The following is a 27,255-nucleotide window of genomic DNA, read 5'->3' as shown; positions in this document are numbered from 1 at the left end:
TATGTAATAACACATTTTTGTCATTATTTATTGATAATCTTTGGTCACCATTGACCTTAACTATAAACTACGATACTGATATGATCACCTCTTCCTGACTATTTGGTTTGGTCAATACTTTGGAGAATTCAACGTATATAAGCATACAACTTGTGAGAATCACAGACCAGAGAAACCATGTTTGATTAATGATTTATTTAAGCGGCACAAAAATGCACTCAATCCAAACAAAAACTTCCAGCAGTTTGTGGACCGCATGGAAACAAGATCAGAATATCACCACTGTTACAAACTCTCCACGTCACATCCAACACACTATTTCATCCCGAATGAGCGGACGCTTCATGTAGCACTTCAAAACATCTTAGCCTTCATGCTCAAATTTGTGCTAAAGATATATTATATTATAGTATGTTATATATAGAACATAGTGTTCACTGAAATGAGGTAAAACATTAATTGTAGTTTAAAACAGATGCTCAGTAACTGTTATTTGCCTAGTTATAATTACGGATATTAAATTGTGTCAGTAACACCTTCGAACACTAACAAGGCAGGAAGAATGCATGGATGGATGCATGCAATAACATAAGTAGTTAAGACAAATAAAGTGCCAAAAATATAAACCAAACACCGCAGATTAATAAATCTGATGTAATGACATTTAGCATTTTTGTCAGTGCACTTAACATTTTTACCTTCTACACAAAAAAAAACCATAGCTTAAAAACAGTTGCCTAACACCTTTAAATGTCCAAAACATACAGCACTGTAATGACCAAAAAACTAATTTAAAGTACACATGGGGCTTTTTAAATTTGCTACGTACAGAGAGCTTTGAAAAGCTGTAGTGGTCTATATCCCTGTTTTTAGAACCGTTTGTTTCCAAAAACAAAAAAATCGCTTTCTATTAAAAGTTGTTGTCAAATGTAACTCGCAGCACAAATTCAGAAAAAAAAACATTAATTAAATATGTTATTATATAAGTTAAATTCCTATTAACAATTAGCTTAAATGCAACAAATAAACGACAAGCACTACCTTTAATCCTGTCGGCCAGCCTGGAGTCGGTGCTCCTTAATGTAAGGAAAAAATATACCAGGCGCTCGCACAAATTAACATCTCGCACACACACACACGCAGTTGTGCATAGCAGCTGAATCAGATGAGACAAAAGCCGTCAGACTTCACCCCATTCATGGATGAAAGGCACAAATGCTCAAGTGAAAATCAGCTTGGACTCCTGCGATATCACATCTCTCCCTTCCTTTCTCCTTCCCGAAAAAGGTGACCCACCCAAGTAAATTGAAATATATAACCAATACTAAAAGCTCTTTGATTAGGTAGACCATGCTGTCTGGGTGGGCTACGCTGCCTCAGTCTCCTCTCTGTCGGCCCATGAAGCGGTGCAGCTTTTCACAGTGATCCAACTTCATGGTCTCTGCCTTCTGCTTCAGCCGCTCATCTCGGTACAGCTGGCCCAGATGAGCTAGATCAGATTCTGAAACAAAACAACATAGCTTTAGTGATACAGGGGTTTCTATTACAGAGCCATAACCTAATGAATGAGAAGACATCTCACTCTGTTGCTTCTCTTTCCAGCAGCTGGTCTGTAGATGGTCAACATAGTCACTCTCAATAGTCTTCTCCAGCTCTTCCAAGGCAGAGCCGCGGTATTCTTTCTCAAAACTCTTATCCACATAGTATGGCACACCCATGTGCTGGGTTTCTCTAGACACCACCAACCCCATGGACCTGTGAGACAGAGAGCACATGTCAGGTCTTTTCTTAAAGTGGATGTTTTGAACCATGTGTCATGATTGACTTACGGTTTGTAGAAGAGGCTGTAGGAAGGGTTGGTGGCCATCAGCTGAGTGAATACAGAGATCAGAATGAGCACTAGCACCGGCAGCAGCTGCAGCAGAGCTGTGAAGTTGTTCTACATGAAGACAAACAGGAACAAGTATTGAGATGGACCCTGTTTACAGCATGGAAGTCAGAAACAGAATGAAGGTGAGGTCGACTTGGTGAAATTTCCAAGACCAAAAAAGTCTATCAATAGTGTAGTGGTAAGTCCTTTTTAAATCAAATCGCTTTCTCTTGGTCAATCCAGTAGCAACTTGAACCCAGTGTAAAATCTGCAAGTCAAAATCTTTTGCCCTCACTCGAAATTACTGACTGTGCAGCTTTGTCTTTTGAGTCAATGACTGTAATTTTAAAAATACATAAAAAATGCTATTCATACATACATCAACTTGAGTATACCAACAATGAACGTGTTCTACGATGAACATGTTTTCACATTTCTGAATTAAAATTGATTTCTGTTCTTATAGCAAAGAATTAGCCTCACTAAAATGATGGAAATTAAAAACTTTAAATAGTTTTATTATTTCTTACAATTTGTTTTCTTTAACTGCATTACTGCTTATTAATATAAAATAACTATATATTAAAATAAAGTAAACAAGGAAAGATTTCATGCAGATGACATCATAACACCACATAACATTCAATGTCCCTACTAAAAAATATATATATATTTAAAAAGCATTTTGGAAAAGAATGATTACATTTATTTAAGAATATTTTTTTATTTTAAGTGTAATTTTTTTATGTCAAGGCATTAAATGACACGTATTTATTATGACACGTATTTGTGATCGGCTCTTATTTGAGGACTGGTCTTGTTTTAGCCCATAACTTGTGTGCTCCCCTATACAATCAAGGAATCATAAGATTAGTCACCTGACTGTGGCTCTCTTCCACCTCTTCCTCCCGTCTCTCATACGCACGGCGTCTGCGGGGCTGGTAATAATGAGAGTAAGAAGCTCCTTGGTTGGTATACACATGGATGTTGCCTGCATGAGGATAAGACTAGCTTGTTTTTTTAAATATGTGACGGAAGAATTTAGCTTGCATTGTATTAATTATTGGAACATAGAAATGTTCCAAATGAAATTACACATTGCAATTAATGAAAACGATTTCCTTAGCTGTAATGCTTTTCTTAAAGAGGTTCAGACCTGTAGGAAACCTGCCCCCGAAGAAGATGTTAAAGAGCTCCTCTGGAGAGATGTCAGCCTCAAAGTCTCGACTGAAGGTGCGGTGGTGTCCGTATGCATGAGTAGGCTGCGCTGAAGTATGACTGGATGTCTCTGCAGGGCCCTGCTCCCCACACTGATCATATTGCTGCCTTTTCTCTGGGTTACTGAGAACCGCATATGCATTGCCTATAGCTGAACGGAGAACAGGATATAACAATGTGAGGTCAGTAAGAGGTCTTTTATGCTCGCCAGGGCTATATTTATTTGATAAAAACAAAATACAGTAATATTGTGAACTGTTTCTAATTTAATATGTTTTCAAATGGAATTTATTCCCAGGGGTTAGAGCACATGCAAAGCATGCAATGACTGTGACATATTTAACATTTGAAAGGATACTATGGCAAAGTTATTGCTTTCTTTATTCAAACTGATTTTCTTTTTCATGAATATATGATTGACCTGAATAATGAAAGCTGTATCATACATTTGGAAAGTTTTGAGCTATATCACCGACAACCGACTTCTTAGTAATCTGCTATTTTTTTTGTAACACAAACAGACCTAAGTGAAAACCAGGCTTTAGTATGACTATTTCTATATAAACTAACAATGAGGCAATAATAATTGGCTTAAATAAAATATCAAACCAAAAATTGACATGATTGTATTGAACAACACTGTTAAAATACATAATCTAATATGCCTATACATAATATGAACAATACCAATTTAAAACAAATACCTGCAGAGGGCGTCAACGGCCTGGTGACGTTTAACTTTACAGCGTGATTAAACAATGTTTAAATCAATTAAATTTTAATATTTGGCCACATGCAGAAATGTTTATGTTGAAATCACGATGTACAATAATACAATACATATTTAGACATAGGTTGATGTATTCTCCTGTGTTGGCAAAGGTTTATAAATGATTTACGTTACAAATCTAGTGAGATAATGCACACTGTTTTTCCAGATGACGTTAAGCAATTCAAATTCACAGCGTATACTGAGGAAGAGTTTAGCCCCTTTCACACATACAGTCTTCACTGGTAAATTACTGGGAAAGTTACATTAAAAGATTATGTGTGAACAAGACCTTTTCAAAAATCCTGGTAAATATGTTCTGGCAATCATATCGTTCTTATGGAGATTACATGATTACGCTGAGCTGTTTACAAAGCTATGGGACTTTATAATTGGCTTTTCTATATAAATATGTGCTAGATTGACCTTTTTGTTTTTGGAATGTACATAGGATTATTTTTTTCTGCAGACCAACACTGCGCGCTGGAAATCCGGCACAGTGCCGGAGAACTTTAAGCCCTATATTCCCTGTGCTTGCAAATCGGAATTTTCAGTATCAGATGGTTTTTCAGAAATCATCTAATATGCTAATTTGGTGCTCAACAAACATTTTTTATTATCCATGCTAGAAAATAAAATAGAGACATCAAAACAACAACATTTATACATACACTTTTTGCATCAATCAAAAGTATTTAGTAATCACTTAAAAACATCTTTACTGAATAAAGTATTAATTTCCTTTAAAGGCGAATAGAACTGACCCCAAACTTTTTAGCATCAGCAGTGGTCATAACATATTTGATAGGGGTGTAACGATTCACTCGTTTTCTCGATGCATCGATTACAAACCCTGTCGATTCATATGCATCGATCTTGAAACATGATTTTTGAATCGTGAATCGCCGATCTTGGACAGCAATCGATTTAAAATGCTAAAAATCGAATGAATCGCGATTTCTATAGCGATTGAATGCTTTCAAAATGTATACACATTAAAGTACTACACGCACGAATTAATGGAGACCTTGAAGAGTGTTCGTGAATCGTGCCTCTTATCTGTCCTTCACGCGCTCCACTGTTTACCGACTGAGACTGTCACAGGATTGCGCTCGCGCTCCGTTCGTCTCTGACGCAGCTGACGTGCGATCTATAGGACTTGTGGCCAGTAATGCTAACGTGAAGTAGTTTTACTTTTCTGTAGTTTGTCAATGGCTCTCTGCATCTTACCCCGTCGACAGCTGTATTTATTGCATGGACGGAGCAGAAATGTAAGTGTCTAAATCATACGCACAGATCCATTGAATGATAAATGTTTTTAAACAATGCGGATGAACCGAATATACGAAGGAAACTTTTCAAATTAACCACAGCATTAACAACGACCTTGAAATAAGAGCGAGAGATTTATCTGATAATATGCATGAAAGTAGTGTTTGTTTCATTAGCAAACAGACATCTGGCGCGTTTTCTCTCAGAATCATTCGCTGATGGAGAGGAAAAGTTAAATCGAGATGAAGACGTTTTCACACTGAAAGAGAAGCGATCTCGCTCTCATAGACGTGCCAGGCTATATCTGCAGCTAAACTGAATAAAAGCAGAATGAACTGATGAAACCCACAAACAATTTATGAATGATGCAGTGCTAATTGACATTTATGACAGTACAGAAACTATAAAGTAGCCTATATTTTCTACCTTATTCTGTGCAGAAAATTTAAATAATTGCTAATTAAATGTAGCCTAGTATATAAAACAATCATAAAATTGCCATTAGGAAAAAATATATTTATTACAAATGATTGATTATTGTCCAGCAGTGTATTTGATTTATTAGAGCTAATTAAAAGTAATTAAAAAAAGAAGATAATTCCTTGTAAAAAATAAATAAATAAATATAATAATAATAATAATAATTATTATTATTATATAGGCTACATACATAAAATGATTGTATTTGACATTTCTGTCACTTCTGAAATTATGGCTATGCCCCTGGTGTGACAAAATGTTAGCTTATACATAATACTCTTTAAGCTCTTTTTTAAAAACTTGGCTTACATACATTTTTACGTATGCCATGTCGCATCATTAAACTAGCATTTAACAATGGACAAAAGTTTTTTTTTCTTTTTTTTTCTAACCTATGGTTCTCTAACCATAAATGCTACTGTAATTTGCCCCCTGACTAAGCATTTAAAGAATTTAGTAGAAGCATTTAAATAATCCCGTAAATGCACTTAAAGAATGCAGAATCGAATCGTTATAATCAAATCGAATCAAATTTAATTGTGAATCGAATCGAATTGAATCGTTCTAATTTGCAAAAATCGTTATTGAATCGAATCGAAAACCTATGAATCGTAATCGTAATCGAATCGCTGCCTTCCCAAAGATTCACAGCCCTAATATTTGAGATACCTTTAAAAGCTTCGGTCGCTCCAGGGGCACAGTTCTTATCTGGATGGAAGCGTAGCGCCAGCTTCCTATAGGACTTCTTCAGGTCGTCATCACTGGCATCCTTTGGCACCCCCAGAATCTCATAGAAGTCTCTGCAACTTTTTATCCTGCACAGGTTTAGGCATAGATAAACAAACAATGACTGACTTCTCATTTGTGGGTGACTACTCATGCCAGTATGGGGAAGTCGTGGCCTAATGGTAGGAGATTTGAACTCGTAATCCAAAGGTTACAAGTTCGAGTCTCGGTCCGGCAGGAATTTAGGTGGAGGGAGTGAATGTACAGTGCTCTCTCCACCCTCAATTGAGCAAGGCACTGAACCCCAACTGCTCCCTGGGCACCACAGCATGAATGGCTGCCCACTGCTCAGAGTGTGTTCACGGTGCATGTGTGTGCACTTTGGATGGGTTAAATGCATAGCACAAATTAGTATAGGTATAGGTCACCATACATGGCTGTATGTCACGTCACTTTCAGTACCTGAGCACTCCTTGCCGCTGCTCCTCCGTGTAGCTCTTCTTGTCGTCACCGGATCCCTCTGCTCTCTCTTGAGTACTGGGCCGCTGATGTGGAGCCGGGCCATCATCTTCAGAGTATCTCCAGCCGGGTGGAGGTGTGTAGGTACGCTCCTCTTCAGGGGGAGTGCCGCCATTCTTCACAATGGCATCAATCAGTACTAATGAGAGAAATCAGAGAGACATTTTAAATTGATTGTAGTGACTTTATTTATTTACTAGCAATAACAGTAAATTATACATAATTACATGCAACTAATCCTAAACCAAACCTAACCCCTATGTACATGTTTTTATTGCTCAATACTTAAAAATATAAAAAATATACTTAAAAAAAAAAATCATGTATTATTTAGTATCAGGACTTAATAGTAAGGTTTTTTTTCTGCTGATCCCCCATATCTATTAACAGGATTTCTGCAAGTTTTATGAAGATGGATTTAAGACTTTTTAAAGAGCTTTTTACAACCAATTAAAGAAAATTTAAGGACCAAATTGAAGGGAACACTATACATCAACATGTTCTCTAAATGTAAGTGTCTATGGAGAACACAATGAGTTACATTAGCAACACTTCAGAGTTTGACTTTGAGAATATGACTTCTAACCAATCTCCATTGCTTTTTAATTTATTTTACACACACACAGCTAGAATATGGAAACAACTTTCATTGTACCTTCTGATTAACAAAACAGAGGTGTTAATTATAGGACCTAAAAACTCTGCATGTAATAACCTAGAACACTGTCTAAGACTTGATGGAACCTAGGTGTGCTATTTGATCGCAATCTTTCCTTAGAAAGCCAAGTTTCTAGCATTTGTAAAACTGCATTTTCCAATCTCAAAAATATATCTAAATGATGGCCTATACTCTCAATGTCAAATGCAGAAATGTTAATCCATGCATTTATGACCTCAAGGTTAGATTATTGTAATGCTTTATTGGGTGGTTGTTCTGCACGCTTGGTAAACAAACTACAGCTAATCCAAAATGCAGCAGCTAGTTTTGACTAGAACCAGGAAGTATGACCATATTAGCCCGGTCCTGTCAACACTGCACTGGCTCCCTATCAAACATCGTATAGATTTTAAAATATTGCTCATTACTTATAAAGCCCTGAATGGTTTAGCACCTCAGTATTTGAATGAGCTCCTGTTACATTATAATCCTCTACGTCCGCTACGTTCTCAAAACTCAGGCAATTTGATAATACCTAGAATATCAAAATCAACTGCGGGCGGCAGATACTTTTCCTATTTGGCGCCTAAACTCTGGAATAACCTACCTAACATTGTTCGGGAGGCAGACACACTCTTGCAGTTTAAATCTAGATTAAAGACCCATCTTTTTAACCTGGCTGACACAAAATACACTAAGGATTTTTAGGCTGCATTAATTAGGTCAATCGGAACACCTTCCATACCACCCGATGTACTTGCTACATCTTAAGAAGAATGGCATCTACGCTAATATTTGTCTGCTTCTCTCTTATTCCGAGGTCACTGTAGCCACCAGATCCAGTCTGTTTCCAGATCAGAGGGTCACTGCAGTCACCCGGATCCAGTACGTATCCAGACCAGATGGTGGATCAGCATCTAGAAAGGACCTCTACATCCCTGAAAGACAGCGGAGACCAGGACAACTAGAGCCCCAGATACAGATCCCCTGTAAAGACCTTGTCTCAGAGGAGCACCAGGACAAGACCACAGGAAACAGATGATTCTTCTGCACAATCTGACTTTACTGCAGCCTGGAATTGAACTACTGGTTTCATCTGGTCAGAGAAGAACTGGCCCCGCCTGGTTTCTCCCAAGGTTTTTTGTCCATTCTGTCACCGATGGAGTTTTGGTTCCTTGCTGCTGTCGCCTCTGGCTTGCTTAGTTGGGGTCACTTCATTTACAGCGATATCATTTGACTTGATTGCAAATAAATGCACAGACACTATTTAAACTGAACTGAGATGATGACATCACTGAATTAAATGATGAACTGCCTTAAACTATAATTTTGCATTGTTGACACACTGTTTCCCTAATGAATGTTGTTCAGTTGCTTTGAAGCAATCCTTTTTGTTTAAAGCGCTATATAAATAAAGGTGACTAGACCACACAACACACTGAACACACTGCACAAAAGTGATGTTCTTCATTTGTTTTTGTTTTATTTCAGTGCAAATGTTAAAAATTCTTAAATTAAAAATATATGCAAAAAATGAACTGCATGTATAATTTATAAAAAGATCAAATATCTGCCAATATATGCGAAATTCACTTATTTTAAAGGGAAATCCAGGTTTCATACCCCAGATATTTGTTCTTGTTCCATAAACTCACTTAATTTAGTTCATTTCTCAAACGAGACTTCTAATCTTCATTTTGCATCTCAAGTAAAAGTATCTTGATTTAAGATAAAGGCAACATTTCATACCATAACTTGGAATTTAAGACATTCTGCTCTAGTCTCAAAGCTTTTTAAGGCCTTAATTTATGGAAAGGCAAATTAAGAGTTTTTAAAATGTTTTGGGTCCAACTGATTTCTGCTGTATTTTGGCCAGACAATGGAAGTCAGTGGTTACTAACATTTTTCTAAATATTTTATTTTGTGATCTGCAGATGAAAGAAATGCATAGGGGTTTGGACCGAAGTCGAAGTTATTTTTTTCTTTCTTAAGACTGAATTACAACAGGGACTTGTTTCACAATATCAGTCTCCACTGCGATGCACCACAGCTTTCAAAACGTCGCATGTCAGATATTTTCAACCCTTGAAGACCCAAACCCATCGCTGATCTGAGGACAGATTATATAACACACAACACCAAGACGCTGCACTTTCTATTTCAGCGCACTGACCTAACACACCTGATTTGTCAATCAAAGCACAACAGCATGATACAAACCTCTGGCCCGGGTGCTCGGGTAGATATTCTGCGCCTCGTACAGCAGCTGTAAGGCTTTCTCTTTGCGACCTGACCGCAAACACAGCTTGGCTTTCTCTATCAGCCTGTCAGACTCCTCTCGGTCCATTCCAAACGGTGACATTTCAAGCAACGAAACCTCCTCAAACCCGCATGAAATGACGACAGTGAACGAACAGAAGCAAAATAATCAAAAGAAAGCGTGTTTGACTGTAAAAACGACTCGCAATGTTGTTGACATGAAGCTAAATCTAGTGCGTTATGCTAATGCAACCAAAACAATTTAACTTCCGATGTTAGACATCTTCCGCTCTATTAACGGACACCGCGACTTAGTCAGATATTAATTTATCAAAAAAAAATCATGTTTGACCCTCTATAATAGATTTGGCTTAGTCACTGTAAAATGTGCGAGAAAGACAGAAATGCAATACTGCTTGCAACCTCCTCCATCGCTAAACGGAAGCGGAAACACCTGATGAGATGGACTACAACCCAAACAACCAATTAGAAGGCGACATTCCTTGCCGTAAATGGCATGGTGGCAATACCATAAAAATCCTAAACTGGCAGTCGGAGAAAATGAGTGACGATGCAGTAGTGGGTGTTATTTGTTAGATAAATATAAGCTTTTACTGTCTCGTATACACTGAACACAATGACCTTGTATGTTTAGATTAAAATTATTAACGAACTTCTTTAAAAAATCCACGTCGCTAGGGTTTTATAGTAGGCTAGGCTACGTTACAGCACACACACACACACACACACACACACACACACACACACACACACGCACACACACGCACACACACGCACACACACACACACACACAAAACCCAACTTAATGTCGACTTTTAAGGAATGCACATAATTTTCAAGATGAAATCACTGCCTGTCGTCCTCTTGTGGCTGAATAGGATTGGTCCTCCAGTATCATATCTTGAACACATTTTGATGAGAGCCAGCTCAAAAGCATTTTTCATTAAGATCAAGTGGAACGTGTATAAATACACAAATTCAATTACACAATTACAGGTGCATCTCAGTAAATTAGAATTTTGTGGAAAAGTTAATTTCAGTAATTCAACTGTTTTAAATCAATTCAGTGCACACAGACGGAAGTAGTTTAAGTCTTTGGTTCTTTTAATTTTGATGATTTTGGCTCACATTTAACAATAATCTCAACAAATTAGAATATGGTGACATGCCAATCAGCTAATCAACTCAAAACACCTGCAAAGGTTTCCTGAGCCTTCAAAATGGTCTCTCAGTTTGGTTCACTAGGCTACACAATCATGGGGAAGACTGCTGATCTGACAGTTGTCCAAAAGACAATCATTGAAACCATGCACAAGGAGGGTAAGCCACAAACATTCATTGCCAAAGAAGCTGGCTATTCACAGAGTGCTGTATCCAAGCATGTTAACAGAAAGCTGAGTAGAAGGAAAAAGTGTGGAAGAAAAAGATGCACAACCAACCGAGAGAACCGCAGCCTTATGAGAATTGTCAAACAAAATCAATTCAAGAATTTGAGTGAACTTCACAGGGAATGCACTGTGGCTGGGGTCAAGGCATCAAGAGCCACCACACACAGATGTGTCAAGGAATTTGGCTACAGTTGTCGTATTCCTCTTGTTAAGCCACTCCTGAACCACAGACAATGTCGGAGGCGTCTTACCTGGGCTAAGGAGAAGAAGAACTGGACTGTTGCCCAGTGCTCCAAAGTCCTTTTTTTCAGATGAGAGCAAGTTTTGTATTTCATTTGGAAACCAAGGTCCTAGAGTTTGGAGGAAGGGTGGAGATGGAAAACCATACTCCCTGCACCCGTTTAACAAGACATTTTTGAGCACTTCATGCTACCTTCTGCTGACCAGCTTTTTGAAGATGCTGATTTAATTTTCCAGCAGGATTTGGCACCTGCCCACACTGCCAAAAGCACCAAAAGTTGATTAAATGACCATGGTGTTGGTGTGCTTGACTGGCCAGCAAACTCAATAGACCAAAACCCCACAGAGAATCTATGGGCTATTGTCAAGAGGAAAATGAGAGACAAGAGACCAAAAATGCAGATGTGCTGTAGGCCACTGTCAAAGAAACCTGGGCTTCCATATCACCTCAGCAGTGCCACAAACTGATCACCTCCATGCCATGCAGAATTGTAGTAATTAAAGCAAAAAGAGCCCCTGCCAAGTATTGAGTATGTACAGTAAATGAACACACTTTCCAGAAGGCCTACAATTCACAAATTTTTTTTTTATATATAGTATATTTTTTTGGTCTTATGAAGTATTCTAATTTATTGGTGGGTTTTGGTTAAATTTGACCCAAAATCATGACAAAAGAACCAAAGACTTAAACTACTTCAGTCTGTGTGCATTGAATTTATTTAATACACAAGTTTCACAATTTGAGTTGAATTACTGAACTGGTCCAGAAATTTGAATGTATCATACAAAACTAAAATATTTGTATATTTTGGGCACATTTAAGATGCATGTCACTGCACTAGCTAAATTATCAAATCGGCAGACCCTTCCATCTCTCCAGCCTTAGCATTTTGCGGGGCTGGCAGGTTTTGGTTGCGTCTGGTGACTTGGCTTGTGGTAGAAGTTTTAGTGTCTTGTTGAATTGCCTGCCTAGGGATGTGTATTGTAAATAGATTAACTTTTCTTAGTTAAGTACTACACCATCGAATCATATTTATAAAAAGGGAGTCACCTAGGATTTCTCAGAGCTCCCTGTCAGCCTGTCCCACACATTCCTGTCACTCACATGACAACAGAGCTCACTTTCTCAGCCACCTTGGGCTCAGAGATCCTGTCAGGGCCACTGCAGAAATCCTTGAGAAGGCCACTTTCACTGCTGCTCCAAAACCTGCTGAGGTCCCACAGAGGTCCCTTATGTAAAAGCACCAGAACACAATTTTTATAGCATTGCTACTCCAGAGGTTCCTGCAAATGGGTCCCAAAGTCAGGGATGCTTCAGAAATCACTGTAAAAGGCCTCCATGTTTACAAAAAACAATGACACAAAACAAATATATGTGGCCTATACAGGAACACACACATTTGTGTAGTTGGACTTTTGATTTAAATTCTTACATTCTGTGTATCTCACTTTACAAATACATTAGATTACACTTTAATGCACTTAAAAAAAAAGAAAAAAAAGAATATGAACACAAAAGTGACAGTTTATTTATCAATGAAGTATGTGTCATGTTGAATATATGAGAGAATGTCTGATATAGGGATCATTTTATATGCAGTGCACCAATGTAGGTCATAAGCATGATTTGTGATCTGCACACTGGCCATCAGCTAGAGGCACATTAGTTCACATTCACTTAACATTAAATATAGTATGCAGCCTCCAATCTCATGCACTATGAACTGAGTGAAATCACAGTCCGTCTCCCGTCTCTAGTAAATTCTTGGTCCTCATTGTCCAGTGTAGTGCTGTGAACTGAAGACGTCTGGGGAGAATCTGTATCTGCACAGAAGAGAACTGCAGTCTTACAGGGCATTTACAGATTCATATATTAGAATAACATAAAATGGGATGCTATTATCTCAGTACCAGTCATGAAAACAATGAGGAAGTCAATTACTTACAGTTTTCAGTGTTTATTGTCCTCACAGAGACAAGAGTGATGCTCTCTTTCTCACAGTTGCTGGTCATGTTGCTTGATCAAAATTTTAGACAATTGTTTACTTGCCAACAATTCTGTTATCTAAATATAATACATAATATTATATAATATTTTAGCAAATGCATTTAATTTGTTTGGTTTTCTTATTTTCTTTCTTTTTTTTTTACATTTCCCATTAGTACAGTATATTGACGTCATTAACGTTATTGTTACGTTGAGTGAGTCAGAGACGTTCAGATCCAATTGCAGCATTTATTAAACAGAACATTATCTGGTCAGGCAGAAATCAGGAATGGCGTCAGGTGTGTCAGGGATAACCAGAAACAAGCAGAGATCGGGGCAGGCAGCAGAGAATCAGAGTCGGAATATACACAGACTAAAGGTCAAACACAGGGAAAACCGTTCTGAAATGCTAGACAGGGCTAAACAAGACTTCGCAGTGAGTGAGAGTGATTGTGGTGCTTATATGTGTGTGTAAATGAGGTGCAAGTGTGGCAAGGTAATTGGCTGATGAATGAGGTGCAGGTGAGGCAAGGTGATGTGATGCAGTGACTCATGGGGAATGTAGTTCGGGTGTGGTGCAACAGAATGAAAGGTGCTAGTGTCCAAGTGATTATATGGTGACATCTGGTGGTTGATGGGAAGAGGAGATGCCAGAGTCCTGAGTGGAGTTCCCAATATGAGAGTTCATGGGCACTCCAGCTGATGATCATAACAGTTATGCTTGTTTAATTTTCATATTTCATTTTTTCTTTATATTATATTATATTATATTATATTATATTATATTATATTATATTATATTATATTATATTATATTAAAACAGACAATGATGATAACCACACATGCAAAGTCAAATCCTCACCTGTCAGACACCACAGAATCACAGCTTTTAATACCTTTATAAGAAAAAAAATGAATTACTATATTGCAGTAATTTTGAAACTTCCAGAATGAGAGATAAACCCACCCTTGTGCTGTTTGGTGTCTCTATAACGTCCCCTGAGGTTGATAGCAGTCACCAAGACCCCCAAGACAACAATTAAAATGAGTATAAGACTCATCACACCTGTAATGGCAGAGAGGAAATATTTTAGCAGCAGAAATAATGTGTATCATGATATTTTATCAGTATAGAGCCTACCAAAGGCGAGCAAAGTGAGGCCGCTGTCTGGTGCCTGTGAAGGTGTGGCCATCCCCTCTGAAATGCTGATGTTTGGATTAGCTGCAAGTACGGAAACACTCACTGCACATGGAGAAAAAATGTGAAATAGTGTTTTAATGTAGTCTTAAATGATAAATGCTTGACTGTACTGCACAGCATGACCAGTGCTTCAACATACATCAGATATACATCAAATACTCAAAATTATCTTCAAATGCCATTTTATTTTCATACATTTGAAATATACTAATATACAAACTCATCTACATCTTGGATAGCATGAGGGTAAGTACATTTTTAGCAAAATTTCATTTTTGGGGGAGCTATTAATTTACCAGCAGTTAATAATAACTACCTGTAGTGATATGTGAAGAGAGGCCAGATCCATCAGTACCGCCTGAGCAAACAATGCTACAGGTTACATTACTGTCATCCACTTCCACTGATTTTGATCCCCAAAAGCTATATCTTGTCCATTATTTAAAGTCCATTGAAATTTATAATGATACTTACTGTTCATATTTTGGCAAATAAAAAGAAGGAGGTAAAACCTGTTATTTTGGCCACTGGGGATGAGGTGGAATTTAGAGTTGAGTCAATGTTGGATTTTTGTGTTGTTAACATGAAGCTGGTAATGATAGACAGTCCTGTAATAAACAATTTTATAACTTCAAAACTATTTAACCTCACAGTTCTCAGAATGAATTTCACTTAGTAGAAAAGCAAGATAAGCTTTCAGTCAAAATAATGAAATTCCAGTCTTCTCCAAACTTATACTCCCACTATATATAATGAATATTCTAATTTAAAGGGGTCATATGTTGCGATTTAAAAATGTTACCTTTCTCTTTGGAGTGTTACAAGCGCTTGGTGCATAAAGAAGATATGTAAAGTTGCAAAGACTATAGAGTCTCAAATCCAAAGAGATATTCTTTATCAAAGTTAAGCGTTAACCACTCATTTAAACACGCCCCCACATGTCTACGTCATGATGTGGGAAGAAATCAGTGGTTTAGTTGTATTTACAACACTGTTCCAGAACAGTTCAACCCAAATATTCAGTTGTGTGCAGTGCATTTTGCAGAGGACTAGGACTGTACCACAATGTTGGTGTCTGTTTCTATAAAGTTGGGCAGTTCCAACTTTGAAAGGACAGTCTGGCGCTTCTGACACACAGTCTTTAAGTATGTTTTCATATGTAAAGGATTTGCCACTGACAAGTTTTGAGCAGTGTAGAGTAGCGGTTGTTGTTTGTCGTTTCTCCGATCACAAATGCAGACGTGGTTTTGTTTACGCAGCATGATATGCAATGCAATGCGTAAAAAGACAGTATAAGTCATTATAATCTGTAATTATGTCCCCACTGGATGCAACAAATGCCTCGTTTGTAATGGGTTTTATTGGTTGTCTCATCGCGCCAGGACACACAGTATCACAGTATGGTAAGGGGTGTAACATTTTCGTCACACGCTTGAGGTATTAATCAATCACAACGCACTGGGCCGGGCTTCCCAAAAGCTTCGTAAGCCTAAGAAGTTCGTAAAAAATGATCGTATGACAGAGAACATACATTTCATAAAAAAACATATGCTGTATATATAAAACGATCATACATTTTAGGGGCCACCATACATAGTCAGTGACTACTGAAATCTAAGCCAGAAAACATTTGGAAACTAATCACTAGCAAGAATCCCCCCTTCTCCACATTTACTGTTTTACACCATTTTCCCTTTCTTTTTACTATATACTAAAAATATGTATAAAATTGGCTTCTCAATCGACTCACCTGCTGAGATTATGGATGAAGATGCAAACACGGGAATGAGAAGAAAAAAGAGCTGCTCCATGTCTCAATCCAAATGCGTTTTACTCTCATCCACATCCACAGGACAGGTCGTATGTGTCCCAGATATCAGAAATAATTACAGTAATTAAATATGTGTAACAAAGCAGAAAAACTAAGGAAATGATCTTGAGCGATCGAATTTGGTTGAAGCATTAACCAGTATGTTTAAATCTGTTTCCTGTTGGATATGATTGTAACACATGAGGGAGTGCACATATTATAAAGTCCTGCTGAGAAGCGTGTGTTTGGGTGTGTGTTAGTGGGCACCGAGCTCTGGTTTGAGGGAGAAGTAGCTGTGGCCCCGTGAGCTTCTTGTGGAAGAATAGCAGGAAACAGGTGGGATGCCCTCATGGAAAAAATCCCTCACTGACTAAGCCTATTAAACTCGAGAAAAAAAAAACAAAACACGTAACCAAACTGTGGTTTTTGCATTTTTAACCATTAATGTTACATTAAAAAGTACATTTTCATTGTTGATTATTAATAAAACAAAAGTTGTATAATCAATTAGCTTTTTTTTTTTCAAAGATAAAAACACTTTTTTCAACCAATGTTTTCAGTCCATCATTGAAAGGGGAAAGACAGATTAGTTCATGCATATTTTATTCAAGAGTATAAAAGTGATTTGTCCCATAGGGCATGCTTACAATATGTGTTTTCATTTAGGAAGTCAAATGCGAAAATTACAAGAAAAATAATCACAAATCCATAAAATTCCTTCTTTGAAATAAACCACGTCTGGACCAAACAAGGATCAGAAAACAGTGGAAATTAAAGAACGTAAGCTTAATTGTAATAATAAGAAGATCATCAAGATTCATAATGATAATATAGTTTTCCTCTTCAAAGTGAGACACTGAATTTTCCTCGTGTCCAATTAGTTTACATTTGAATAAACCATGCGATCATGCTTTGGCAGCCTGAATGTTGCTTTTCACTGAGTAATATGTTCATTCACACTACTGAACAACTTCTGTACACCAACTGAACAGAGAGAACCAAACAGAAAGAAAGAACTAAAGATGACAGAAAACACCTCGGAAACAGCGTCAGTGCCTGAACAGCCAAACTACAAAAATAAAATCAACCATAAAAAAAATGATATTGATGAAAAAAAGAAAAGGAAAAAGAAATGAAATAATAGATTACAAAATCATATCTATTTATAGAGATATAAAAACAAACTAGACCTTTACAAATATAATTCGAAGGGAAATAATTCAAGTCTACTATATTGAAACACATCACAATTATAATTTCACATATCAATAAGGAACTTAGTTGCATGCACTGATGCGTTCAGTACCATAGATGCTGTTAAAAATCATTGCCCTCGACCGCTGTTAATAATCATATTGAAATATATTTATATATATATTTATAATATTTATTTGACTTGCGAAATGTACTATGTGCATTCTCTCTTGAAATACAGGCAAGTGAGAAACAATCAGGAAGGTGGTGCCAAAGGCTGAGCTTGAGCTCCATCCGAACGGTTGCTTTGATCGAGAGTCTACGGCAGACAAGCAGTGCTGCTCTTCTCCTCTACTGCTTCATGGCATTTTACCAAAAACCAAATCAAGGAATAAAACCCCCTAGGTAAGACTGCATCGCAAGTAATAAAATGCACAGGATTTGTTGATAAATGTCCTTTCTTACAAACATTTTTCGTTTTTTTTTTCTCATTTTTTTTCAAATTTGAATATTTATTAATACTAGTAGCAAAACATTGTCAACAGTGAGATCATTTCGTTATGAGATGGGATCATGAAGAACAGCTCGGAATCAAAAGAGGAAACAAGTGTGCATGGAACCGGTCTGGGCTCATCACCCGCACCAACGAACTGGATGGATCAGGCTTAAGAGAGCGCTCCTAAACCCCGCCCACTTGGCATGTGGGTGGAGCCGGAAAAGGAACTGAGACCGCCCTCTCTCTGATAAAGACACTTTCAGGCCTTCACAGGCAAACCACTTCCCACCCCTCCTTCCTATTTGACACTCCCAAAAAAAGGCAGAAACTTGCCATAGGCAAGGTATCCGCTTCGAAAACTGCAAGCGGCAAACTGACAGCAAGAAAACAGCCTGCCTCTTTTCAGTGAAACATTAAAGATAGTTTGGTTCTCTGATTGAACATTGGAGAAGAGAGGGATGTGTAGGTGAAGTCATCGGGTGTTTTTGGAAGCAGGAGGTCTTTAATCACGGTTTTGGCGTTGTCATGCCATGGGTCGTGGCGGAGGCATGGACTCGGATGCAGGTGAGCGGGCAGCCGTTTCATCACTGGATGTTACTGTTGTCATCGGTGCCGTTGGTCTCGGACATGTTCATCTTGCCCATGGAGTGGCCCACGTGGTTGACTCCATCCTTGCGGGGCGGCATGCGCTCGTTGATGCGGTCCAGACCTTTAGCCTCTTCGAAGCTTCTGATCTTGTGCTGTGGAGAGAAGCCACGGATGGCTGCGGAGAGACGGGAAAAGCCCACAATGAGCAACTAGATTGTCCTGTAACTGTAATCAACGTCCTGTAACTTTGTAAATAATGCCATGAGGCCTGTAATTTCTCTTTATTAGAATCTAAACTTATAACATATTTATGTATATATAAATGTAATTATTCAGCTTGTATTACAGTTCCCACAAAACAATTAAGTGGCACAAGTGTTTTCAACATTGATAAGTAACGTAATAAGAAATGTTTCTTGAGCACTAAATCAGCTTATTAGAATGATTTCTGAAGGAGAATAAAGACTGCAGTAATGACATCATTAATTGTCATCACAGGAATAAATGACATTTTAAAACACATTTATTTAGAAAACAGCTATTTTGAATTGTAATTATATTTCACAATATTACTATTGAACGGTAGCTTGATTATAAAAAATATTATATATGGAGGACTTATAGAATAGAATGAAATTAATTATCAATTTATTAAACAATGTCATCGAAATGATGAGTAAATAGACATTACAAATGTTTAATTTATTTAACATTTAATTCAGATTTAAAAAGTTAAGTGTAACAAAATAAAGCATTAACAAATTATTTAAAGTGGACAAATACACAGACATTTACGTTAAACATACCATGACTTAGTAAAGTTTTTAATACAATTACTAATATTATTTTACATATCTAAACATATAATATTACCATATTCTATATATAGTAAATACTTACTACTAAGTACTTATTTCTAAATAAAATTTTTTAAATCATTGGTTATTTGCACTTCTTAATCCATTTGAAAGCTGCTTTTTTATATTCATTTTTATCCAACTGGAAAATGCCATTGAACCAATGAACCTTAGACTGAATTTTACACACCACACCAGCCTTAGAGCTTCCTCTGAAATGAAAAGCTTTAAGCCATTTTAGAGAAAACATATAAATATAAGTAAAAAATTCAAAATACTGGAGATATAGAGATAACCCCACCCTACCTGCTATTTTAACTATTTTATTGCTTTTTGTATATATATATCTCGAAAAGTCTTTAATACCATTAGTATTTTCACCAAAAAAAAAAAAAAAAAAAAAAGTTTTTAAGCCAGTTATTTCTATCTTTGGCTGTAGTGTGTCAGTAGGAAATATCAGTTTACATTTTTCCAAACATTCCTTTTGCAATTAATTGTAATTATCCAGTGAGATTTTTGTATGCACAAGGAGTCTGACAGCAGCCAGTGCTCCACACAGAGATCTGATCTCACCATCATCCATCTGTCTGTCTGGAATGACATGAAGAAACAGAACAAACTGAGAAAGACTAAATCCAGAAGAACTGTGGCAATGTCTCCAAAACACTTGAAGAATCCTTCCTGCAAAGCTACCTGAAAAACTATGCACAAGTGAACCAAGGACAAAAGCTGGTTTAGTGTGGAGCACTGACTGCTGTCAGACTCCTTGTGCAGACAAAAATCTCACTGGATTATTACAATTAATGGCAAAAGGAATGCTTTGAAAATTGTAAACTGATATTTCCTACTGACACACTACATCAAATATATATATATATACATATATATATATACACACAGAGGTAGTAGAAACTAGTGTCCAAACCCTTTGGAGTCCATCCATGTGTGTATCACTGAGGTGAGCTGGTCTCAGAAAGTGAGAGGTTGTATAAGAGGAACACACTCTGGTTGGCTGAGAGTTCCTGATTGAGGTTAATCACATGCTATGTCCACACTAGAACCATAAGGGCCAGAGGAAAAGCAGCGCCTGACAGACCATATCCAAAAATCATGCCTCCAGTTTAGATGCTACCTCAAACCATCATGCAAGTAATAAAAGGAATGTTCCCTTAATGTCACAACTCCAAAAGGGCACAGCAAATATCTGATTAAGTTATAGTTGCTTAAAAAAAACCCTTAAAACCTTTGACTTTTTGTAGAAATAGCATCTTGTGATAGCTTAGTTACATAACGGCTGTGTCTGCAACCTAAAAAACATTGCATTAGCAGGCAATATGTGGAGGTAGGAAGGAAACAAGGCAAATCTGAATCTGAAGATACTAAAATGTCTCCATCTGGTCAGTTTCTGAAAGCAGCATATATCCTGAATGCAGTTTGACAGTTGGTGGATTTTTTTTCTTATTTAAAAATCTAATTGCATATCAGCTGAGTAGGTCTCAAGTACATCAAGTACTGTAGTCATTGCAGGGCCCAACAATAAGGACAGCTGACTTGGGATCAGTGGCCTGTGATAGGTTTGTCACATAGTAAGAATGTGAAAATAAAGAAAAAGTAAATAATTAAATAATAAATGTTAAAATTATACATATAAAAAAAATAATGGAAATATACATTACCATCCAAATGTTTGGAGTCCGTATGGTGTTTTAATGTTTAAAAAATAATTATGCTCACCAAGTCTATTTATTTGATAAGAAAAATCTGTAAAAACAGTAATATTGTGAAATATTACTGCAATTTAAAAGAACAGTTTTCCATTTTAATATAGTTTAAAAAGTCATTTATTCCTGTGATGGCATTTATTTTTAATTTATAGCAGTCATTACTGCAGCCTTCAGTGTCACATAATCCTTTAGAAATCATTCTTAAATTTAATTATTATCAGTGTTGTGATATTTTTTTGTTCAGGATTCTTTAATAAATAGAAAGCATTTTTAATCGAAATATTTTGTAACATTATAAATGTTTTAGTGCCAATTTAATGTATCCTTGCTGAATAGAAGTATTACTTAAAAAATGACTGACCCCAAACTTCTGAAAACTAGTGTAAAATTACACATTCAAATGTATATAAAGGCAAGTACAAATCAGAACTAAAAAACAATGTGTTGAGCCCAGCATTGATAATTTGCTTGGTCATCTCTAAAACTCACCTGAATTTGGTTTAAAACCTTTGATGTGATGTTATGGTGCTTAAAATCCACTTGTGCTGTCTGTTTAGTCATTGACTGAGTGGGAATTAAGGCAGGTGCCTTGTGTTTTGGACACAGCTGCAGTTTTAACTAGTAAGCAATCCAGACTATGACAGATTACTTGAAAACTATTTTGATACCAAACTGTACCCAGACATGTGCTGTGCCCCTTCGTAGTGATTGGTGGCTTTCTGGTATTGTTGCTCTTTTCTAATGTAGTGTGTTAGTTGGTTAGAGCAGTTAGCTTCAGTATGTGGTGACCCTGGCAGAAAATCCAGCATAGGACGATAGATGTGTTTTGAAATGTCCCAACCGGTAGGTTCCATGTTGAACAAGAAACAAACCAGATATCAAACCATCTACCATTTTCCAACACTCATCTACCATCTTATGTTGGATTAAGTCCATATACATGTCCTGGAATTACCTTCTCCGTCTTCATCTGTCTCGATGGCTTCAATGGCTTCGATGGTTGCTGGAGGGAGAGGAGGGGAGTGTGTTACATCTGAACAAGCCATGCAACAGCAGTAACGCACAGGCAGCAGTTGAGCACAAGCAGCGGCGGGCGCCGGGACAACCCCGCGAGATGCATGCATGCCAACCAGACTATGGACCACGAACTCAGACAATCCCCTCAACCATTCGCACTTTGCAAGAGACTTCTCCTGCTTTCCACGCTTTCTGTGCTCAAGACACCCCACGGGTCTCTCAGAAACTCACTCTCATCCCAGTTTACCATTGACGGGTAAACCGACCCACTAATGTGTCCATGCTTTGGGGGAACTATATGAGCAGCACCCCAAAGCTTGGAGTTTTCAGAGGATACAGAAAGAGACAGATGGAGAGACAGGGACAGACATTACAGAGACAGAAGAGGAGGAAAAAAAGAGAGGAGGAGATAGAGAGGGAGACAAGGAACATGGCCAATACTGGATCGCGTGCTCACCACTCTGCAGAGTCTGCTTGCCGCCAGAAAGCACCCCGCTGGGCAACATGCCAGTAGGGGTCAGGCCCTTCAGGGTCAGCACATTCTCACTCTCCTCTCTATAGGAACAGCATATTAAAATCAGACACAATAAAACGCTGTAAAATCACTGATATTACACTAACATTCAAACATTTGGGGTTGATTCGTTTTTGAAAGAGGTCTCTTATGTTCACCAAGCTTGCATTTATTTGATCAAAATATTGTGAAACGTTATTACAATTTAAAATAACTGTTTTCTATTTAAATATACATTTGAAATTATAGTAATTTATTCCTGTGATGACCAAAAGCTGAATTTTTAGCAGCCATTATGCCAGTCTTCAGTGTCACGTGATCTTTCAGAAATCATTATAATATGCTGATTTGGCGCTCAAGAAACATTTGTTATTATTATCGATGTTGAAAACAGATGTGCGGCTAATATTTTTGAGGAAATTATGAAACATTTATTTTACGATCCTTTGATGAACAGAAAGTTCAACAGAACAGCATTTATTTGAAATGAAAATCTTTATAAATTATGAAAGTCTTCACTGTCACTTTTGATCAACTTCATGCGTCCTTGCTGAATTAAAGAAATGATGACCCCAAACCTTTGAATGGTAGTGTACATATGAAAGTCTCATGAGAGATACAAACTTTATATTCAATACATTTTAAAAACCTAGCAGACTAAACCATGAGTTTCCAAACTGGGGTCTGTTGAAAATTTTAAAGAACAAAGATAATATTTACTGAAATTTACGTTATCAGAGATCCATTCTAAATTCTAAAGGCTGGACAAAACACATGATATAAATTATGATCTTTTTTTTTTATTACTTAACAGCCATAGTTTTTAATAGTAAATAAGAAAAAATAAAAATAAATAAACATATGTGGTCATATTTGGCTTTAGTATACACTGACAATTTTCTTCATAATTAACTTTTACTGGTTTAAAATGACCATACATATATACATACACACACAGTGGGTACGGAAAGTATTCAGACCCCCTTAAATTTTTCACTCTTTGTTATATTGCAGCCATTTGCTAAAATCATTTTAGTTCATTTTTTACCTCATTAATGTACACACAGAACCCCATATTGACAGAAAAACACAGAATTGTTGACATTTTTGCACATTGATAAGGAAAAACTGAAATATCACATGGTTCTAAGTATTCAGACCCTTTGCTTAGTATTTAGTAGAAGCACCCTTTTGATCTAATACAGTCATGAGTCTTTTTGGGAAAGATGCAACAAGTTTTTCACACCTAGATTTGGGGATCCTCTGCCAGATCCTCTCCAGTTCTGTCAGGTTGGATGGTAAACGTTGGTGGACAGCCATCTTCAGGTCTCTCCAGAGATGCTCAATTGGGTTTAAGTCAGGGCTCTGGCTGGGCCATTCATGAATGGTCACGGAGTTGTTGTGAAGCCACTCCTTCGTTATTGTAGCTGTGTGCTTAGGGTCATTGTCTTGTTGGAAGGTGAACCTTCGGCCCAGCCTGAGGTCCTGAGCACTCTGGAGAAGGTTTTAGTCCAGGATATCCCTGTACTTGGCCGCATTCATATTTCCCTCGATTGCAACCAGTCGTCCTGTCCCTGCAGTTGAAAAATACCCCCACAGCATGATGCTGCCACCACCATGCTTCACTGTTGGGACTGTATTGGACAGGTGATGAGCAGTGCCTGGTTTTCTCCACACATACCGCTTAGAATTAAGGCCAAAAAGTTCTATATTGGTCTCATCAGACCAGAGAATCCTTCAGGTGTTTTTTTAGCAAACTCCATGGGGGCATTTATGTGTCTTGCACTGAGGAGAGGCTTCCGTCGGGCCACTCTGCCATAAAGCCCCGACTGGTGGAGGGCTGCAGTGACGGTTGACTTTCTACAACTTTCTCCCACCTCCAGACTGCATCTCTGGAGCTCAGCCACAGTGATCTTTGGGTTCTTCTTTACCTCTCTCACAAAGGCTCTTCTCCCCCGATAGCTCAGTTCTAGGAAGGGTTCTGGTCATCCCAAATGTCTTCCATTTAAGGATTATGGAGGCCACTGTGCTCTTAGGAACCTAAAGTGCAGCAGAAATGTTTTTGTAACCTTTGCCAGATCTGTGCCTTGCCACAATTCTGTATCTGAGCTCTTCAGGCAGTTCCTTTGACCTCATGATTCTCCTTTGCTCTGACATGTACTGTGAGCTGTAAGGTCTTATATAGACAGGTGTGTGGCTTTCCTAATCAAGTCCAATCAGTATAATCAAACACAGCTGGACTCAAATGAAGGTGTAGAACCATCTCAAGGATGATCAGAAGAAATGGACAACACCTGAGTTAAATATATGAGTGTCACAGCAAAGGGTCTGAATACTTAGGACCATGTGATATTTCAGTTTTTCTTTTTTAATAAATGTGCAAAAATGTCAACAATTCTATGTTTTTCTGTCAATATAGGGTGCTGTGTGTGCATTGAGAAAAACAAAAGATTTTAGCAAATGGCTGAAATATAACAAAGAGTGAAAAATGTAAGGGGGTCTGAATACTTTCCATACCCACGGTATATATATATAACAAAAAACAGCTGCCCTTCAATTTTAGGAAAGCAGTCTCTCAAATATAATAATCCTCTGCATATAACTTGCAATTTTATGTTATAACCACAGATATCCATGAAGAGCCCAGAATTCCATACTATACCTTTGAAATACTTTATTTAAAATACTTTGTGTACCTTTCAAATAGTTTTTGCTTCCCAGTTTTATGTGTGCACTGAATATCAGCCATGAATATCTTGCTTTTAAGAAGCCTCTCCTCTATCTATCATGTCTGATAAGCAAGCATAATATAATAATATAAGCATAAGCATGTGACCCAGCTGACCGCAGACTGAATGACTCAGCTGGAGGAAGCCCCATTTATACCTGAGCACAGAGAACATCTTGGCCATCTTCCCAATGGCACGGATCTTGTTCCTAATCACCTCTTTCCGCGCAGCTGCTGCATTGGCTGTGGGCGTAAGGAAAAAATCAAGCGGTCTCGGTCAGTCTCAGTATGTCCAGAGGATAAAAACCTCCAGAGAAATTTTAGTTTACATTTCTTTAATTATAAGTAGATTGTAGCATAAAAAGTTTCTCTAATACTGGCTGGTAGTAGTTACTTTAGCGGCTAGCAAAGTCAAATACTAAGATAAGCCTATTTAAAGCACAGTATCACAAGAGTGCTACTTAGCATGAAATATAGTTAAAGAACTAGGAGTCATAATTTAGGATGTACCTGACGTCAAAGAAAAGAAAATCATAATCATGTTTCTCACTAGGGAACTCATAAAATCTGTTCAACATCTAAACGCAATACAAAGGACGCTGTGGAGCAAACGACTGAGGATGTCTCACCGTCAAAGATCTCTTCTCCGTCATTCATCAGCTCATCGTCAGAACAGATGCTCAACACATTTACCAGCATCTCCGTGACTGCAGGCAAAGCACAGACAGTCAATCGCATCATCGACTGTCTCTGTATCAAAACAACATTAAGCTGAATATTTCGGACATTAGCAAAAGCTTTGGTTTAAGATATTTTTGGGAAAGAAATTAATACTGGAAGGAATTAATTCAAATGAAAAAAAGTGGCAGTAAGAAAATTTTTCTTTTGAACTTTCTAATCATAAAAGAATCCATAAACAATTTTTTTTTTTCATAAAAATATTAAGCAACTGTATTCAACATTGATAATAGGAAGAAATATTAGAATTATTTCTAAAGGATGAATTCAGCTTAGCCATCACAGGAATAAATGATTATTTCTAATAAAACAGAATAGCAATAATATTTTACAATATTACTGTTTTACGGTATTTGTAAAAAATAAAAAAAATAAAAAATAAATTAGTTGAGCATAATAAACTTTTTTTTTTTTCTTTACAAATATTAAAAACAGACTGTTGAGCCATGTATGTGTGTGTGTGTGTGTGTGTATATATATATATATATATATATATATATATATATATATATATATACACACAGGTGCTGGTCATATAATTAGAATATCATCAAAAAGTTGATTTATTTTACTAATTCCATTCAAAAAGTGAAACTTGTATATTATATTCATTCATTACATACAGACTGATATATTTCAAATGTTTATTTCTTTTAATTTTGGTGATTATAACTGACAACTAAGGAAAATCCCAAATTCAGTATCTCAGAAAATTAGAATATTGTGAAAAGGTTTAATGTTGAAGACAACTGGTGCCACACTTTAATCAGCTAATTAACTCAAAACACCTGCAAAGCCTTTAAATGGTCTCTCATTCTAGTTCTGTAGGCTACACAATCATGGGGAAGACTGCTGACTTGACAGTTGTCCAAAACACGACCATTGACACCTTGCACAAGGAGGGTAAGACACAAGAGGTCATTGCAAAAGAGGCTGGTTACAGAGCTCTGTGTTCAAACACATTAATAAAGAGGCAAAG

At 37.2% G+C, this 27,255-nt stretch overlaps 2 protein-coding genes and 1 long non-coding RNA gene across 4 annotated transcripts in view; all 3 read right to left on the bottom strand.

Annotated features, from left to right (window-relative positions):
* Window positions 1-176: 176 nt before the first annotated feature.
* On the bottom strand, window positions 177-10,222 carry LOC132130123 (dnaJ homolog subfamily C member 18-like). The gene is made up of 8 exons (XM_059541781.1): window positions 9,733-10,222; window positions 6,798-6,993; window positions 6,279-6,424; window positions 3,027-3,239; window positions 2,749-2,861; window positions 1,830-1,939; window positions 1,583-1,755; window positions 177-1,501 (listed from the first exon to the last, which is right to left on the bottom strand). Exons 1-8 carry the CDS (start codon window positions 9,872-9,874, stop codon window positions 1,377-1,379), a joined length of 1,218 nt encoding a protein of 405 aa, XP_059397764.1. The 5' UTR covers window positions 9,875-10,222; the 3' UTR covers window positions 177-1,376.
* A 2,704-nt stretch (window positions 10,223-12,926) lies between these two features.
* LOC132130795 (uncharacterized) lies at window positions 12,927-13,598 on the bottom strand. Its single transcript, XR_009428779.1, has 2 exons — window positions 13,368-13,598; window positions 12,927-13,245 (listed from the first exon to the last, which is right to left on the bottom strand). It is a non-coding gene; the product is annotated as an uncharacterized LOC132130795 (long non-coding RNA).
* Window positions 13,599-17,006: 3,408 nt separating this feature from the next.
* LOC132130483 (protein phosphatase 3 catalytic subunit alpha-like) overlaps window positions 17,007-27,255 on the bottom strand; it is a 59,464-nt gene continuing 49,215 nt past the window's right edge. The window contains exons 10-14 of one of the 2 annotated variants that reach the window (XM_059542194.1): window positions 26,168-26,245; window positions 25,697-25,781; window positions 22,754-22,851; window positions 22,235-22,282; window positions 17,007-18,873 (exon numbers count right to left, since the gene is read on the bottom strand). In XM_059542194.1, the coding sequence (XP_059398177.1) occupies window positions 18,695-18,873; window positions 22,235-22,282; window positions 22,754-22,851; window positions 25,697-25,781; window positions 26,168-26,245 (488 nt within the window). In that variant the 3' untranslated portion in view covers window positions 17,007-18,694. The remainder of the gene's footprint in view (window positions 18,874-22,234; window positions 22,283-22,753; window positions 22,852-25,696; window positions 25,782-26,167; window positions 26,246-27,255) is intronic. The other variant, XM_059542195.1, reaches the window with a different exon arrangement.

Source organism: Carassius carassius, chromosome 47, assembly GCF_963082965.1.
Source record: "Carassius carassius chromosome 47, fCarCar2.1, whole genome shotgun sequence".
In the NCBI taxonomy this organism is placed as follows: Eukaryota; Metazoa; Chordata; class Actinopteri; order Cypriniformes; family Cyprinidae; genus Carassius; species Carassius carassius.
The sequence above is the reverse complement of the archived record's forward strand: the minus strand, read 5'-3'. Positions and strand labels throughout refer to the sequence as shown.